Below are 17,379 nucleotides of genomic sequence, written 5' to 3'. Positions count from 1 at the left end.
CAAAGAAAAACTGCAAAATGTACCGAATTTTCTCTTTGTTGACTTCCATTGATAGCACCCTGTAACTCACAACTAAATAGAACAAGCAAAAAACAGAAAAATACAATATTATTTTTAGTGTGAAATGTCACCTTAACAAAGGGGCATAAACTTTAAATTGTTTGATCGATACTTTACGAGATATCGATCACTACAGCCATCTGCCGAGAAACAAACCCCCAAACTATATTTTATTGTGGCGTATTTTTTCATTTGACACCTTAACGACGATGGGTCGTTCGCGTCCGGCGCGAAAAAAAGTCATAAGATATCTTCTGAGCTTTAACTAAACATATCCGAATAGTCGTTTTTTAATTTTTTATGTTAATAATATTTTATCATAAAAAAATGGTATGAGACATGCACCGTGCAGTAGCTTCATAAAAATTCATGATTTTTCAACGAATTGGCCGGACACGAATGACCCATCAACATTGCATAAAGCTTAATTTTAAGAATTTTCTTTTATGAAAATATATTTCATTCTCCTAAAAAAACCATATATGTAAGTCCATGTGTCATATTACGTGCAAATCAGAAAAAAAATTAAGAAATTTTCATCAAAATTGTAAACTTTTTAATCTGAGTAGATACACCAGGCCTAGTCCTTCTCTTGCCTACAACTTGCTTTATTGTATCGTTGAGTTTTTCAACGTGAGGATGTATTCTTTTTCCTGCAATCACTATTTTTAGGGCTGAAGCATTTACATATGTATATCAATTGGCAAGACCTGACCTAGTTAGCTAGATCTTTATTCTTTGTAATATACTTTCTATGCTTTTGTCGGCGAAAAGTTCAAATGGCTCATCGTTTCACCTCGTATATAAAAGTAGGATATTCTTTATCGAAAACTCAAAATGGTCGCCTTATTAATTGTTACTATCGTTCAAGCTTTCGTGCCATGCAATAAAACGGGCATGCTGAGATATTTATAAAGCACGATGTAAATACTGCAGAGGTGGGGTTGTCATCAAACCGTTAACCAGCTCTCAGCGAATTTTCGAAGTATTCAGCTGACGCCTCATGGGATGTGACGGCGGTGTGTTTACGAAAAAACTGAGGTTGTGTGTTACTACGTTATCGTTTGAACAACGATGGATTGGACGAGCTTCAGTATATAAGTATGTATTGAAATGAGCGGACATAGTTCTGCTGCCGAATCCACAATTTTGTGGCACCGAAGTCACTCTCACAGTTTTATTTCGGATGACTAAGTCTTACGGTGGAGAGAACAACGGTGCGCTACCTTTATGGCTTCAGAGTATTTTTCCGAGGATAGCTTAATCAATAAATTTTAGTATTTGTCCTATTTTTGCGCGGTTACTCATTGAAGCAGTGTGACGGACTGGTATGGACTATTTGGCAAAACTCATTTCGAAAGTTTATTAGGTAGTGCTTTAATTCATTGAATTTGCCTGGACTTTTAAACTTCACATGCTGGACTTTAATTGGGAAAGGAGGAGGTTTTTTGACTCGGTTCTCTGCATGGAAACTTCTGTTATTGTTTTTGTCTTTAGATAATATTGCGACTTGTGGTGTAAAATGACACACTTTTCATAGCGCGTTGAAGTTGTAAGCACTAGTCACACCCCCATCAACCAAGGCAAACCCAAAGGAGAAAACAGACTATTCGGGTAGGTGCAAGCCAAGACAAATCTATTAAAGGTGGTGTTGGTAAATCAGCTGATTTGTTGTTTTTCTTTCGCTGTGTCCATGTGGCTGTCAGCACAGAATAAAGCAAGCCGAATTATTTTTTTTGTTTTCTACCTTTCCGTGACAATCAAACGTACAAAACATTGTTGTTGGTCTAGTGCCACCACCTTCAATAAATGCGCCTAGGTACAAACTCAAAAAATACAGGTGTGCTGAATTTTTGATAGGATCAGAATGCTGGTTTTGGCACCAGGTAAAACATCATTGGCGAAAACAACTATATCGAGTTATATAATCATATTTCAACAAGAATGCCACATTATCTGCGATGCGGACAGTTAGAAACTATTTTTTATTTAGTCACGCCTGGCAGTATTGGTGTTATCGACCATAATGCAGTGCGACCTCTAATGTACTTGACTGCAAGCTTGTAATTTGAGACTTCTAATTAATTTGAGAACTTCCTCAGGCTTCTGGTACTTCATTTATGTAGTTGTATTTTATCACATAAGCACTAGTAAAATGTGTCGTGCGTATTATTATTAAGTAAAACTACTAGTAAATTTATCACAAGTAATAATTGTTTAGTATTTATTTGATTACTTCAATATTAATTGATTTTCTCGCACGCCTTTGTGCGTGTTTTTTCTCTTTCTCGCTTTCTCTCTCTCTCCCCCTACAGAACGTTTAACGCCATCGTCACGTCCAGGACGTTTATACCGTGCCGGCAGTGAACCCTACATGCCAATACCAGCATTGCGTGAACCGAGTGTGTCACGTGCCTCACGCGCACCATCGGCTTTCGAACGTGCACGCAGCTTGGCGCCATCATTGTTCGATCGCGCACGCAGCTTGGCTCCCAGGCCATTGTTCCGTGCCAGCTCGCTGGAACCTTTGGATGAAATCTTTGATAGTAAGTTAGAAAATCCTGTTGCAGAGAGACCTTTTGAGCGTGCCGGCTCACCAAGTCCCACTCCCGTTAAGGCTGGCCGCTGGGGACCGCGTCCCAATGAAGTCGCCTATGATGCTAATGGTACGAGCAATTGATTGCGCTTAAGGAACACTCATGCCGCCACTCTCGCTCTGCGCGACATCCCACATCACAGTCATTCCTCATTTTATTATCGGCCTACCAAAACCATAACCAATTGTGAACTAAGTGGAGTGGGGTGGAGTGTAGGACGGCTTGGCGGCGTGCTGTGAAAATTAGTTGCAAACAAAATCCCTTTCAATATTCGGTTTTTAGTGTTGCGGTTAATGTTTCGCTTTTATTTTCGCTTTATATTTTCCATATTTATTTATTTGAATTGGAATGTTTTCCCCGCTTTTAATGGTGGGATGGAAGTAAATTAATATTTGGCAGCCCAAAAATTTATTGCGCATGAAAATGTCATTAAATTATGATTTTTATGCCTTTTGAATATTTAGTCGTATTTAGTATTGAAGAAAAATTGTTTATTTGTGCGACACTTAATTTGGAATGCTTAATGCCAATAGCATCAAAGTTATTAAATTATCCCTGTGCTTTCCTTAAGATATCCTGCTCTAAGCTTACGTCACCTCCAATGCCCTTAAGGCTTAAGGCTTTACCTTTTTTTCTTTTAAGTATTTAACTAAGTGCTAATGGCTATCAAAATGAGGGCCAATATTTCTAAGTACCCTTTCCCTTTTTTCATTTTATTTTATACTTTCAAAAAATTATTTATTTTCGTATGATTCGTTTTATCTGCTCTTTTTATTTTGAATGTTTAATTTTGTGGTTTTATGGCTACATATAAAAATATTTCCGCATGCATTATTCGTGCCTAGTTGTTGTAGTTGTATGCTTAGGAGGTTTAGTTAATTAATTAAAGCTATAGAAAAATCATCAGTCAGTGGGAAATATCCACAGCTTCCATTCAATGAAATTGGTTAACTAAGAGTTAGGCCCCCCAGGATTCAGGACGTACGCCTCCACATAATCATGGAATTTATATTATAATAATTTAGTATAAGCAGAGAGCCATTAAAATCAACAGCCTTTTTTAATACTGAATCGAGTGGAAGAAATATTTTTTTACTTAAAATTTAGTTTGTGCTAGGTAGGTTAGGTAAGGTTGGACTGGTTGACTTGCAGTCACGCGTAGACTAGTTCGGCTCATAGCGATACCAGATGGAGTTCATTAATATTTGTGTTTTGAAATAGTCCTCCCGAATTCATATATTAGTTTCATATTTAAGGAGGCATTTCCAACTAACTGCTGGGATATCTTCCAATCTATCAAACTGTGGTGCCCCCAGATATTTTAAGCGTTTTTTGAGCTGTTTTTTGTTTTATTTTAAGTTGTTTTGAATAACGTAGGAGAGATGCATTACAGTTTTTCTTGAACCCAGCTCCCTACATTTCTTGCATTCCTCACTGTTCCACATTCTTATCTTTTAGGCATACGCTGCTACTGGGCTATGTGCCGAGGAGCGCGCCTATCATAGTTTTAAAATCTCTTCGTGTTAGTGATAGTATAAGATAAGGTAGGTGCTAGGAAAAGATTTACTGATTGATACAAACTTCATGATGCCTAAAATAGAATAGTAAAATGTTAGAGAATAACTTTTCCTTATATTAAACCGCCAAGTGTTCGTCCATCTTCATTAAGTCTATTCGTCTTAAAAATGAATTGAGCTTTCGCTGATGGCAAAATCAAAGACGGAGTATAAACCAAGTATCAAGGACAGGGTGGTTTTCCGAACTAACTCTTTAAAAAGAAAACATTTTCTATTGAGTAAAGTTTTTTACGAACTCTATTTACCTAAACAACTTAGTAACCTTCAACTAACCTGAGCTCTAGACAATTATGTCCAATACCACTCAAGACAACAAAAGCGCATTTTTCGTTGATTGCCACAACCAAGATCTCATTAGTATAGCGAAGAGACGTTAGGTCTGGTTAACAAAAGTAGAAACTTTGTGCTGCTCGAGGAGAGAAGTTTCAGTATGGTCACTGTCACACGTTCTACACCGACGGATATCAAACCAGTGATGGTAGCGGATCTGTATCGTACTTAGACGAAGACACTAAGTGCTCCTATACCACAGGACAAATGGAAACGGTATTCCTTACGGAAGTCTATGCCATCTTGAATGTGGCGTACTGGCTAATTGAGAAAAAGTGGCGGGTTAGCAGTATTGGAATTTATAGTGACAGTCAAGTTGCACTGAAAGCCTTTGCTAACCCACGCTGTTCTTCGAAGTTCATCGGTGAATGTAAGACAAAACTGAACAGTGTTTTAAAACACAACAAATTAGTCTTATTTGGGTGCTTAGACATTGTGGTAATTCAGGGAACGAGTTAACTGATGAATTGGCTAATGAAGGCTTTGCAAATATGCCACTAGGCTCCGAACGCTTTCTAGGTATCAATTCTGAATCGAATTAACTATGGATTAACGACTTCATGAGGTCTACCCATCCAACGTTCTCTGGTCTGGGTTGAACTCGGTCAGAGTAGCCAAGTGCTTTGTGAAAGAAGCAAATAGGAAAATAGCGACCTATCCCCTAAAACTCAGCAGAAAGGACCTGAGAGTGCTGGTGGGTGTAATCACAGGGCACAACGCCTGTGGTCAGCATATGGCTGCCGTGGGGGTCATCGACGGCCCGATATGTCTATCCTATCTTGAGAATGACGACGCTGCAGAGCATTTTCTCTGTGGCGTTATCCAGAATCAGACTTAAGATATTGGGTTCTGATATGGTTGCGATATACTGTGTATGGATAAAGTTCATGCTCTTCCTCTTCCAGATCTCTTAAGGTTCATCAATGAATCCAAGAGATTTGTGGAAGAGTGACCTCAAACTAATTTATCCCTCTTACCACCCACTTTTTATCTTTCCTATCTCTCTATTCTTTCTACTGAAAGCTATCCGGGTGTAGTACAATGGCCCCTGACTGAATGCTTGGACTTGTCCAGTCCCCACAAATCTAATCTAATCTAAATGGTCGCCTTGAACATATATATGTATAGTGGGTTGGAAATTCAGACAGAAAGAAATTAAAAACAAAAAAACAAGACTGAGCGATGATCTTACATTGTTGTGTTAGCCGCTTCATGCTAGTGCTGCAATTTATCAAGGGGTTAATATCTAGGCCTGCTATAATTGCAGGCGTGGTGAAAAAATGAACGTGAAATTGCCTAAGTTTTAACCCCGCGAGAGTAGGACAGCTGAGAAGAATATGTTGAAATGATTCCTCACCATCCTCAAACCAGCTACTGAAAATAGGACTCAAAGTAATGTCGATTGTCTCCGTAAGCATACATAGTGAATAATGCACGGAAAGTACACCCACAAAATTCTTCAGCTGCGACTTTGCTAAATTATAAGCTCCTTTAATCCTACCGTGGCCTGAAGGTTCATGCGATCTTGGAAGTCGGTGTACGAGTCGAGCTCGCTAAGTTGATGTGCAGCTCACCTTTTCAAGTGCAGAATGTAGGTGGTCAAGTGGATGACAACTTCACTTGGAAGTTGGTGTACCAGTCGAGCCCGCTGAGTTAATGTGTAGTTCACCTTTCCAAGAGCTAAACGTACGGGGTAAAGGGGATCAGAGCCTTGTTCTTTCGCGGGAGACCGCCTCGGGGATACCCCGTCTACATAGCTCGTTACCACAAGACATTTCTGCAAATCCCCCTATGGCCAAGCACCCAAATAAGTCTAATTTCAAAGATTTCGTAAGCGCTCCATAGGAAAGTTTGGTATTCCTCAATCAGTTTCGGTCGCATTAGCATCGAGCCCGGAGCTCTAATTGCCGCTTGGCTCTCAGAGTACATGGATGTTTACTTCCCTGGCTGTAGTTATACAGGTGAGCAGTCAATCAGCGGTTTCTTTGATTGCGGCTACGGTTCTGCTTGAAACAGACTCCAGTGGTCTGATAGCTTGAACTTGAGTTTAATGAGAGCTCCTCCTGAAACACTCGTCCACCAATCTTAGCAATCCTGGAATGACCAAAATTGCGGCCATGCTTCTAGTTCGAGCACTCTCAGTCTGACCGCGGAACTTTTGCCCGCATTGTTCACGCGTACCACATTAAGCATTACACTAAGCGCTGGAACAGGAGTGTCTTGAAGAAACCTATTGATTTCAATTAGGATATCAGATCTTTGAATGGACTCCGACTTCTTAACGGGCTTCATTATCTTAATCAAGTGCCGCCAAACAAGGAATCCACAGAATTCGCTTTCCTTCCTTTATTATAAGAATAGTAATAATTAGTGTAAGATTTTCTGACAAAATCTTTTTTTTTGTATTTTGGTGTAATAAAATCATAAATTAATATAGTTGAGATAACATTTTTTTTTAGAAAAAATTAGTTACTTTAAAATTAGTACTTTAAATTTAGGAAAACTCTTTAGTTACTTTATTTATATTTCTAAAATTTTTTATTTGTTGTTAGTAGTGGTATGCAATAGTGTTTTTTTATTTTCTGAATTTCCAATGCATGCTTTTTTTCGTAGTATAGTATTATCCAGCTATACCCAAACGTAATTACTTTGCAAATTCTATGTAGTAGCCAGTAAAGTATTAGCTATTAAAGTACTTTGTAGGCGCTAAGTAGTAAACCTTTGCGAAGCACGCAACTTACAAAATAAAAAACAAAAAAAGAAAAAACCAATGAATTTGTGCCGGGTCCCAGCAGCGGCAAGTTTCCAATCCGTCACTTTCACGGTGAGCTACAAATGGCATTTTCCCAATGAGAAAATACTATCTCGGCAAATCAACGCTTATACACACATAATGAGAACTACCAATTTGTAAGTGTGTATGGGTGTACGGAAATTAGGAAGATATCAAAATTGTTGTACATTTTCTGTTCTTTGTTTAGCTTAAGTTCTAAATCATTGTTTTTCTCTTTTTTTCGTGTGTTTTCTCCAAAATTAATCGCCGCGTCGTAAATTATTTTTCTAGTTTAAAAAACACAAAATTTTCTTTCTACTCTTCTTACTTCATCCCTTCGCTGTCATATACACAAAAAACAAAAAAAAAAAACAAAAAAACAAAACATCTCCAAATATATCATTTAAAAAATGCATCATTGTGTGACATCCACCGACGAAAATAACAATCAACAATCAAAAACATATTGCCACAACAACAACCACCATATTGCCAAATATGCCAACACCACACAAACAATGAAATAGGACTTCCAATCTTCCATCCGCGCAACCGCATCAGGGATTTGTTCAACCCCAATCCCTATACACCCATCTCAGCGTTCATACGCGATCCCTTCTGGTGGGACGTCGATGATTTGGCACCTTTACGCGCCTTATCCGTGCCACGTGCCCTATCCGTGCCACGGGCCTCTAGCCCCATTACGCGCGATTCGTTCTTGTCGCCGGTGAAGAATCGTTACTTGTGGTCGAGACATCCAGCTAGACCATTAACCCGTAAGTATTTATTGTAATTATAAATTAGTTCTATTATTACTTATAGTAAATAGTAGTAGGTTTTGTTATTATTTTATTTTACTACTTTCGAATAAAGTGGATTTCGTTTCCCTTTGTTCTGCATTGTGAAATGAAATGTTTTGTTTCTACTCCCATTTACAAAGAAAACAAACACAAAAACTAAAAATCATTATTCCCATTTTCCAGCACACAAGCATACAGAAGTTGGTTTCTAGTTGTTGACACACATATTTACGCACACTGTTGATTGAACTTAGAAAACAGATATTTTATTTAGATATACACTAAACGAAATTAGCTTTTAGTTGATACCTACTACAGGATCTCTATTATTGATAATACACATTTTAAAATTATTCACGCTCATAACTTGAAATGCTCCATTCACGCTCACTCGTGGTGGCAAATTTTTCTCACAAAGCCACTCACACTTATTCGCAAAAAGCACTAATTGCGTGTATTCATGACTTTGCATAACTCAACACAAAAATAAGCTTACTTACACATACTAATTACAAATCTTCATTCATACGCTCTCACTTCTCTCACATATTCACTAACTTTCTAATTATCATTTGAGTATTCTCAGAGTATTTCCTCGCGAGAACACAACTTCTCTCATTGCTGCCAACACTTTTATGTAAAGGGTGGTTAAGTTTCAACGGCCGGTGTTGCTTTTGAATAAAACACAATTTTTTTAATAAATTATTGTCACTTCTCTTTATTATGATAATATTGGTATGGCTGAATTACGTATGGAACAAAATATCGGTCAAATGGCCGCCGCGGCCTCGGCGGCACACCTCCATCCGATGGTCCAAAGTTTCGATGATGCTGAGGCATAATTGAGGTTCTATGCCGTTAATGTGGCGAATTATCTCATCCTTTATCTTCATCTTGAATTGTTGCTGGCTTATCGACGTACACCTTTTCTTTCAAATAACCCCAAAGAAAGAAGTCCAACGGTGTCTAATCACATGATCTTGGCGGCCAATCGACATCGCCGCGACATGAGATTATTCGGCCATCAAATTTTTCGCGCAAAAGAGCCATTGTTTCGTTAGCAAACTACGTGCGCGGTATTTAAGAAAGTATGGAAAATAAGAAGCAAAGAAGTATTAATAAACATGGGTCGCAAACTAATCGTTTTAAAGATATTGGAAGTTATTATTTTCTGAAAAATTATTTCCAAACACCTGCTTGTTTACTTTTTACAAACAATAAAATAAAGCAAACAAACAAAACAAAAAACGAAGTTAAATAAAATGTTCAAAGCGCTCCCCTTCCGTTTTCAAGAAGGCAAAGGTGTGTCTGAAGAATACTCGATTTCTTACGAAAACTTCCTCAGGGGCTTGGACTGTTTTGATGAATTGTTTGTTGTTGATAATTGCAGTTCTTCAAGGCTATTGATGCTAATTTTTTCCCAAAAAAAAAAAGGAATCTAGGGGGCTTAAAGCAGGCAAATTGCAGGCCACGGGGTAAAATTTAGCGGAAATGATCTCTAACTGCAAAGGAAATGTGAGCTGTAACACTGTCAGGTTGGAACCACATTTATTGCCCTTGGTCTAAAAGAATGTCGCCCAAAAAATAAGCAATTGTGTTCCGCAGAAATTTTAGCTTAAAACCGCCTGGTAATCGGTTTGATAAAACCACAGATCCCAAAACCTTTCGTCTACGAAACCTGTTTAACTGTTTTGCTTATTTTTGTCAATACTATTACCTTTTTCCATTAAGACGCACGCCACAAATAGAAGGAAGAACTCGGCTAAACACCTAACAGAAGTGTTCGAGCCAATTATTTATTTTTAATCTACAAGATTGGAAAAAATAATAAATTTCTTTTCACTACACCTTCATATTTCCATTACGTTTTTAGCTCAAAAACTTTAAATTTATTGGATGTTTTTTAATTATTTTTTTTATTACCTTCTTAAAAACTCTATATTCTCGTAAATACTGAACACCCCCACTCAAAGTCATCGCTAATCCAAATTAACTTCACCCACATTTTTACTCAGCAATTTTTCATTCAAAATTTATCATGTTTTTCATTATTCACACTCTTCTTGTATATATTTTTAAATTTCTTTACATTTATTCATCTAATATATAAAGAATTATTTTCTCAATAAATCTAACTCTCTATTCATTTTCATGACAGCTGAAGGCGAGGAAATTTTCTAAAATGAATATTTCCAATAACTTTGCAAATCATCGATAACGAAAAAAGAAAAAATAATAACATAATAAAAAAAATCGTATAACGAAACTTAACAGCTAAATTTTTGATTCATTTAACAAACTTTATCAATAACAAAAACGTCAGTAAATGATTAAAAAGATTTTCAACTTCATACAACAAAACAAAAAAAGTATAAATCGAAGCATCGTAAAGTATTTAGTATAGAAAGTGTGATCAGATAAAAATTATACGCACATATACTTACTTACTCGTATTTGCAAAACTACATTTACTCGAATTCTATATTCTAACCAACAGCCAACCTTTAAGCCAATCAAATTGTTAAAGAAAATAAAGAAAATTGGTAAGAACACATTTGACATTTGTAAATATGTATTCCATGCATGCCCGTTCTCAGTTGCTGTGTAGAGCGCCATCTGTTGCACGATAAAAAAATCGAAATTAATATAAGCTGGTGAATTACATTGACGGATTGGTAGTATTTTCTTGTATAATATTTTATAATTTGAAGTAGTGTGATGACATAGTGGCCATGTATTCTATAATAAGTATTTATATTAGTATCTAGGTAGCATTTGTATGTTAAGCTTGTGAATGATATTATTACGCTTGTATTTATCAAAAGAAGTTTCCAGCAAGTGGGTGATTGGTAGGAAAATGGGTATATAAGTATAATTTCCTCTTATCCAGACAACTTGGTTTTGATTCTATACTCTACTTATACGAGAATGTAAGGCTAGCACTGCTCTCTGTTGGAGATGAGGAGGCTTGATTTAGAATATCCTGTTGATTTTTCTAAAGTTTGGTTCTGTATATAAAGGCAATATAGCTTAAAACTTGCGCTACATCCATTAATGTATACTTGAAAATATTACAGCGCGCGTGGTATAAATTTATCTGCTTTAGAGCAAATTGTTGCCTTGACAATTAGTGAGCTTAAGCAGATTAGGATATTGTCAAAAAGCGGGCTTTTAGTAGGCCAGCTCTCAGAAAGAAGAAGAGTATATACATGAAGCGAAATACGTAAAGTGTAACCACTTAAAGCGTCATAGCTTCAATTTTATTGAAATTTGGTGAAGATATTCTACTTACTATAAAGTGTTAAAGGGTCATTCAAAAGACGCCCTTAGATGTTGTTTTAAAATAAATACAATTATGTAGATTGTTTCAGGTTTATTACTATTATATTATTATTCAATATATATATATATACAATATATATATTCAAAATGCGGCTCTCAAGAATTACATTTGAAAATGACATCATTTGAATGTCCACCATGTTCACGTCTACAGGTAAAATCCGCCAAACAATCAATTCATGAATGCCTAATAGTTGGGAACGACGAAATATCGATGTTGAAGCTTGTTCAGCAGCACTTTGTGCTATAGCAGCAATATTCTCAACAGAAGGTCCAGTTTTTGGTCTGCCAGTCATTTTTCTATCATCAACAGAACCAGTTTTTCTGGAACATTTTAATTGCTGATTTATTCGGACTATTATTTCCACCAAAAAAACACGAATTTTGCGATATGACCGACCATTTTCATAGTACGCTTCAATAACTTTAACGCGTTGTTCTATCGTGTAAAATTATACATTTGACTACTTCACAAATCTCACAGATAACAAGTAAAAACGCAATCGCCTCGGAATTATTCACTACTGACATCTAGGCGCCATTTCTAAAAGACCCTTATAAAATGCGCAAAAGGGAGGGGAGAAAATAATGTTTAATTGGATAAATGGTTGTCGGAATAGTTAGGTTCAAAATTTTGTTTTTTTGAATTGTAAGTTAAACAACTCTTAGTTTGAGTGAAACCAAAATAGATTTTTCCTATAGCATTTTTGCATACTTTCCGAGAAAAATTACAAAAAAAAGGTAAAACTTGTTTTAACCCAATTTTTTTTTTAATTTCTTTGAGCATTATTAAAAGAAGGAAGATATCAAATTTCAAAGTTTGAGAGAAAAAATTTGAAAATAATAGGACTATGAATAAGTTCGTGCGGTTTTTTTTTCGAAATTTGAAACTTTATTGACGTAAAATGGTTACAAATTTAATATTCAAAATATTGTCCATCGCTTACTACTACTTTTTCCCATCTTTCGGGCAATTCACGGATTCCCTTTGTGAAAAATTCGGTCGGTTTTGCCGCAATCCACGAATCGATCCATTTTTTGACTTCATCGTAATTACGGAAGTGCTGGTCAGCCAGGCCATGTTGCATCGATCGGAAGAGATAGTAATCGGATGGCGCAAGGTCTGGACTATACGGCGGGTGGGGTAGGACATCCCATTTGAGCGTTTCTAAGTATGTTTTGACCACTTGTGCAACATGTGGCCGAACATTGTCATGTTGCAAAATAACTTTGTCGTGTCTATCGGCGTATTGCGGCCGTTTTTCTCGCAGTGCTCGGCTCAAACGCATCAATTGTCGTCGGTAGACATCCCCCGTAATCGTTTCATTCGGTTTCAGTAGCTCATAATACACAACACCCAGCTGGTCCCACCAGATACACAGCATAACCTTCAGGCCATGAATATTCTGCGCCGACGTCGATGTTGAAGCATGGCCAGGGTATCCATACGTTGCCCGACGTTTTGGATTGTCGTAATGGACCCACTTTTCATCGCCAGTCACAATTCGATGCAAAAAACCCTTTCTTTTGTGCCGTTGAAGCAGTTGTTCGCATGCCATAAAACGGCGTTCAACGTCTCTTGGCTTCAATTCATACGGCACCCAATGGCCTACCTTTCGGATCATTCCCATGGCTTTTAAACGTTTGGAAATGGTTGATTGATCAACTCCCAAAGTTTTTGCAACCTCTTCTTGCGTTTGAGCCGGATCTTGATCGAGCAATTCCTCCAATTCGGTATCCATGAACTTTGGCGGCGCACCCTCGCGTTCTTCGTCTTCCAAGCCAAAATCACCACTTTTAAAGCGTGCAAACCACTTCTGGCACGTTCGCTCAGATAGAGCATGCTCACCATAAACTTCCACCAAGATACGATGACTTTCGGCTGCTTTTTTCTTCATATTAAAATAATGAAGAAGAATTCCCCGCAAAAACACATTATTTGGCACGAAATTCGACATTTTCAAGTGTGGTAAAAATATTGTTGTTTACGCTTCAAATAAAAAACTTATACTGACGTTTGTGCCTTACGACAGTAGCTCTCCAATGAATGTTTGGAAATGTGGATCGATGGAATAATAATCAAGTTACGCCATCTGTTGTAAAACCGCACGAACTTATTCATAGTCCTATTAAAAAAAAAATTAAAAAAACAATGTAATTATTTGTTAAAATTTAAAAAAAAAAATAATAATTTTTAGTTAAATTTCTTTGATTTTTTGCTAATTTTGTTTTATTACATCCTCAATTTCTTAAACCTAAACCTCTCCCGGGGCTGAATCGCATTTAGTCTCGATGCGTTGCAGTTAGCCTGAAGTTTGTTGCGAAGACTTTGTGGGAGTGGTCAAGCGATCACGAATAAGAGAAATAGAGAGCTTGGAGAAAAAATTAGTAAAGTGAATGATCACCCAATTTGTTGGAAACTTTCTATTTTTTTTTTTTGTAATTACCCCTCCTCGTATTTAAAAGTAGACTCGGTCGAATGAATTTTTGATGAAAAGTAGTGCATCTTAACCTTTTTGGAAGTAATCTTCTCTTAGGTATATTTGAATGTAACATTTTAATTGATTGGATTGCCATGACTTTGTATAAAAAGATAATAGTCAACTTTTTAATTTAATAAATCGAAAACTAATGCATTTGTTTTTTCTACAGCACACCGTACGATTTTGTAAACACGACGACAATGCGATCAAATGCGAACTTTGTTTTAATAAACAAGCAAAACGAATAATGAAACGAGGCCCACTAAAAAAAAACGATATCACATTAGCCGATCTTATCCATCAAACGAAAATTTTTTCAACGCACCAAAGAAGATCAACATCAACAACAACAATAAAAACCATTAGAAATCGTCACCAATGCAAGAAGTAAAATGAGCTCTTGAAACGAGAACAGGAGTTTCAGTTAACGCAGAAAATAAAAAAAGTTAAACTGGTGGACAACAGTAATAAAATAAAAACAACAATAAATTAGAAAGTCAAAAATTCTATCTCAGCAACGAATCTATTTATTTACTTGCAAAATTTTGTATTTTATATAAATTATGTATTTATTTAATTTTTTGTGCTGCCAATGTTGACAATAATGGAAGATAATATAAGTTAATGAGAAGCGAAATAAATGTTACAAAAGAAAAAAATAATAAAAAAATAAAATCAATAAATAAGAAAATAAAAAATACAAATAAAAAGACCTGAGTGCATATTTCCCGAAATTCGTTTTTGCGAACAACAGCAAAAACCGAATTATTTTCTAATTTTATTATTAACTGCAACTCTTTACTAAGTATTGCAAATTAAAAAAAAGGGTTTACATTTATTGTAGAAGTGAAGAGCTTCACGCAGAGGCTGAAAGTGTTTAATGTTTTAAGATTACTGAATTTAGTTGATTCAGTGATTTTGTTAGTAAGTAATAGACGAAGAAGAATTGTTCCTTTTTTGTATATTTGTGTAAATTTTATTTAAAATTTTAGTTAAGAAAAAAAGAAACACAATAAATTAAAAAAAAATCAACAAAATTCAAGCATTAAGAAAACATGTGCACACACCCTGTATTGCGTGGGTTTTATGAAAGCAATTCGACCAGCGAGTCCTTTGCATTTGCACGTACATTTGTGTGAAATTGTTAAACTTACAATGTTAAGTGGTAAAGTAAATCGAAAACATTTGTATTAAAATTTAAACTGAATTGTATGTCTGCCAACCTTTTATAAGAAAGGAAAAGTTATAGAAATAAAATGCAATTACAACAACAACACCACATGATTGCAAGTGTTCAAGTTATTTGTATTATACACCCAGCGAAAAAATAGTAGCACATAAATATTTTGAGAAATTTCGACTTTTTTTTAAATCGATAATTTGTTTAAATTTGATTTATTAGTCTACGAACACAATTTTCTTTAAAAATATTTACAGCACAAAGTAGGGTAACTCTCGACTAAGATTTAAGTATCTGGAAAAGAGAGTGTAAGGTAATTGTGGTGAAAATAATTAAGAGGTGTGCCCAATATCAGACTGTAAGTTGGCTCTATTGTGCAGGAATCAGCTGATTTGCTGACGTGGCCGGGGCCATGACAGCGGTTTGCTTACGAAAAACTGAGATTTTTTTTGGTTATATACGAACAAATCAACACAGCCGTCGCTCATTTTACTGCGTTGCCGTTTGAACAATGACTGATTGGACGAGCGTAAGAATATATGTCAAATGAGCGGCTCGAATTTTTCTGCAGAGTCCCCCATGGGGAAAAACTTTTTAGAGGTGTGCTCTTTAACATACCGTTATTCGGTGCTAAGCGAATTTGACAGAATCCGCTGATGAGCTGACGTCACTTGGAATGTGTTTACCATACACACAAACTGTGACTGTGTTGGTGATACACGAAAAAATTAACCAATGACACTTCGACTGATTGGACGAGTGTAAATACATGCGAAATGATCGTGCAGAAGCTCGCCTCATAATTTTCTGTTTCATCATACTTAAAGAGCAAACCTTGTAAATCTATCATCCTTAAGAGTCCCCGATGACGTGGCAGTCGGAGTTACTCTCACAATTTTGTTTTTCACCAAAACAAATGGCCAAACTTGGGAATCTATCATTATTGCTTTTTGAAGAAGAAAAGTCTAGCTGGATAGAACCCGAGATGAAACTAAATCCCCTTAAGGCACCTTATCATTTTCCCCATCGTGTGCGAATAATACTCCGTTTTACATTTAGCCCCATAAAAAGGTGAAGAACTATGAAGATTACGCTGCGGTATATTGAAATAAATTCTTTCCAGAGGGGATGAGCAGTCAATACTGCTATTGATGATGGTATAAAAAAATGAAATCGAGAGAACTGGACTTCTAACTTCTAAAGAGTTTCGGTTAATCAAAAGCAAACGAGATTGATATGCAAGAATTTGCTTAGCAAAGCTCAATGAACGTGGAGCGTATTTAAGAAAAATGTTGTTTGGACCCGTTCAATTCTGTTTATGTACTTATGGGTTTCATGACTTGGGCTCCAAATGAAAATAGCGCATTCCAAATTGGAACGAACGAAATAATATAGTTTTTTTTTTATTTTTCGAATATTCATTCTTTTAGTATAAACATTGTCTAAAAGAACTATATAAATAATATTTTCAAAATTTAATGCAAAATTCCACAAACTTTTCATCCCAATTCACGGCTTCTATATAGAATTTCTAGAAAGATCTCTGGTTTATCATTTTATAGCTTATTGAATTTAAGTACAATAAAAAGCAAGTTTGAAGTTGCTAAAAAACATTCCCTTGATTTTTTTAAATTATATTTGCCAAGAAACACTTTGATATATAATATAAGCTGCACCATATTGGTCTTGCAACGAAACTAGTGAAGTTCATAGAGAATATATACAGCGATACAAATACAGTTGTATGGAATGGCCCAGAAATTTCAGATACATTTAAAACAAACTTCCGATGAGAGAGTAAGACTCTGGTTGTTTAGTCTTGGAAGCTTAAAAGGTGGAGGCTTGTATTTTTTGGTGAATAGCATCAACTCCGTTTTGTCAGAGTTGACTCTGAGACCGCAACTGTCAGCCCAGCATATTGCACTGAGAAATAATTAAGGAAATAAATTTTCGCTTTTGTGAAGTTTGTTGTGTGAATGTAAATTTTGTGATTATTAAAAGGAAATACTTAGCAAAAGAAGGGCTAAATTTATATTAATACCAGAGTTTTTTCCTAGTAAAAAAAGGTAAAACAGCACCGCATGAACAGATACCCAAATCGTGACCTTGTTAATTATCTTTTCGATTGCTTATTTTATGCCAGGTACTACTACTACTAGGAATCGATGTTTCGTTACATTGGACTACCTGATATGTCTATTCAATTGCATTATTCCGAGAATATTGTAATTTTTTGG

At 36.0% G+C, this 17,379-nt stretch overlaps 1 protein-coding gene across 8 annotated transcripts in view; it reads left to right on the top strand.

The window, feature by feature from the left end:
- The window catches only part of LOC128871536 (uncharacterized), a 41,741-nt gene extending 26,498 nt beyond the window's left edge, over window positions 1-15,243 (top strand). For 2 of the 8 annotated variants that reach the window (XM_054113369.1, XM_054113367.1), the window contains exons 6-9: window positions 2,376-2,606; window positions 7,865-8,113; window positions 10,296-10,680; window positions 14,132-15,243. In XM_054113369.1, coding sequence (XP_053969344.1) covers window positions 2,376-2,606; window positions 7,865-8,113; window positions 10,296-10,318 — 503 coding nt within the window. In that variant the 3' untranslated portion in view covers window positions 10,319-10,680; window positions 14,132-15,243. Of the gene's footprint in view, window positions 1-2,375; window positions 2,727-7,628; window positions 7,756-7,864; window positions 8,114-10,295; window positions 10,681-14,131 lie in introns of those variants that run through there. The other 6 variants (XM_054113363.1, XM_054113364.1, XM_054113366.1 and 3 more) reach the window with 5 other exon arrangements.
- Window positions 15,244-17,379: the final 2,136 nt, after the last annotated feature.

This window comes from Anastrepha ludens, chromosome 2, assembly GCF_028408465.1.
Source record: "Anastrepha ludens isolate Willacy chromosome 2, idAnaLude1.1, whole genome shotgun sequence".
NCBI lineage: Eukaryota > Metazoa > Arthropoda > Insecta > Diptera > Tephritidae > Anastrepha > Anastrepha ludens.
The sequence above is the reverse complement of the archived record's forward strand: the minus strand, read 5'-3'. Positions and strand labels throughout refer to the sequence as shown.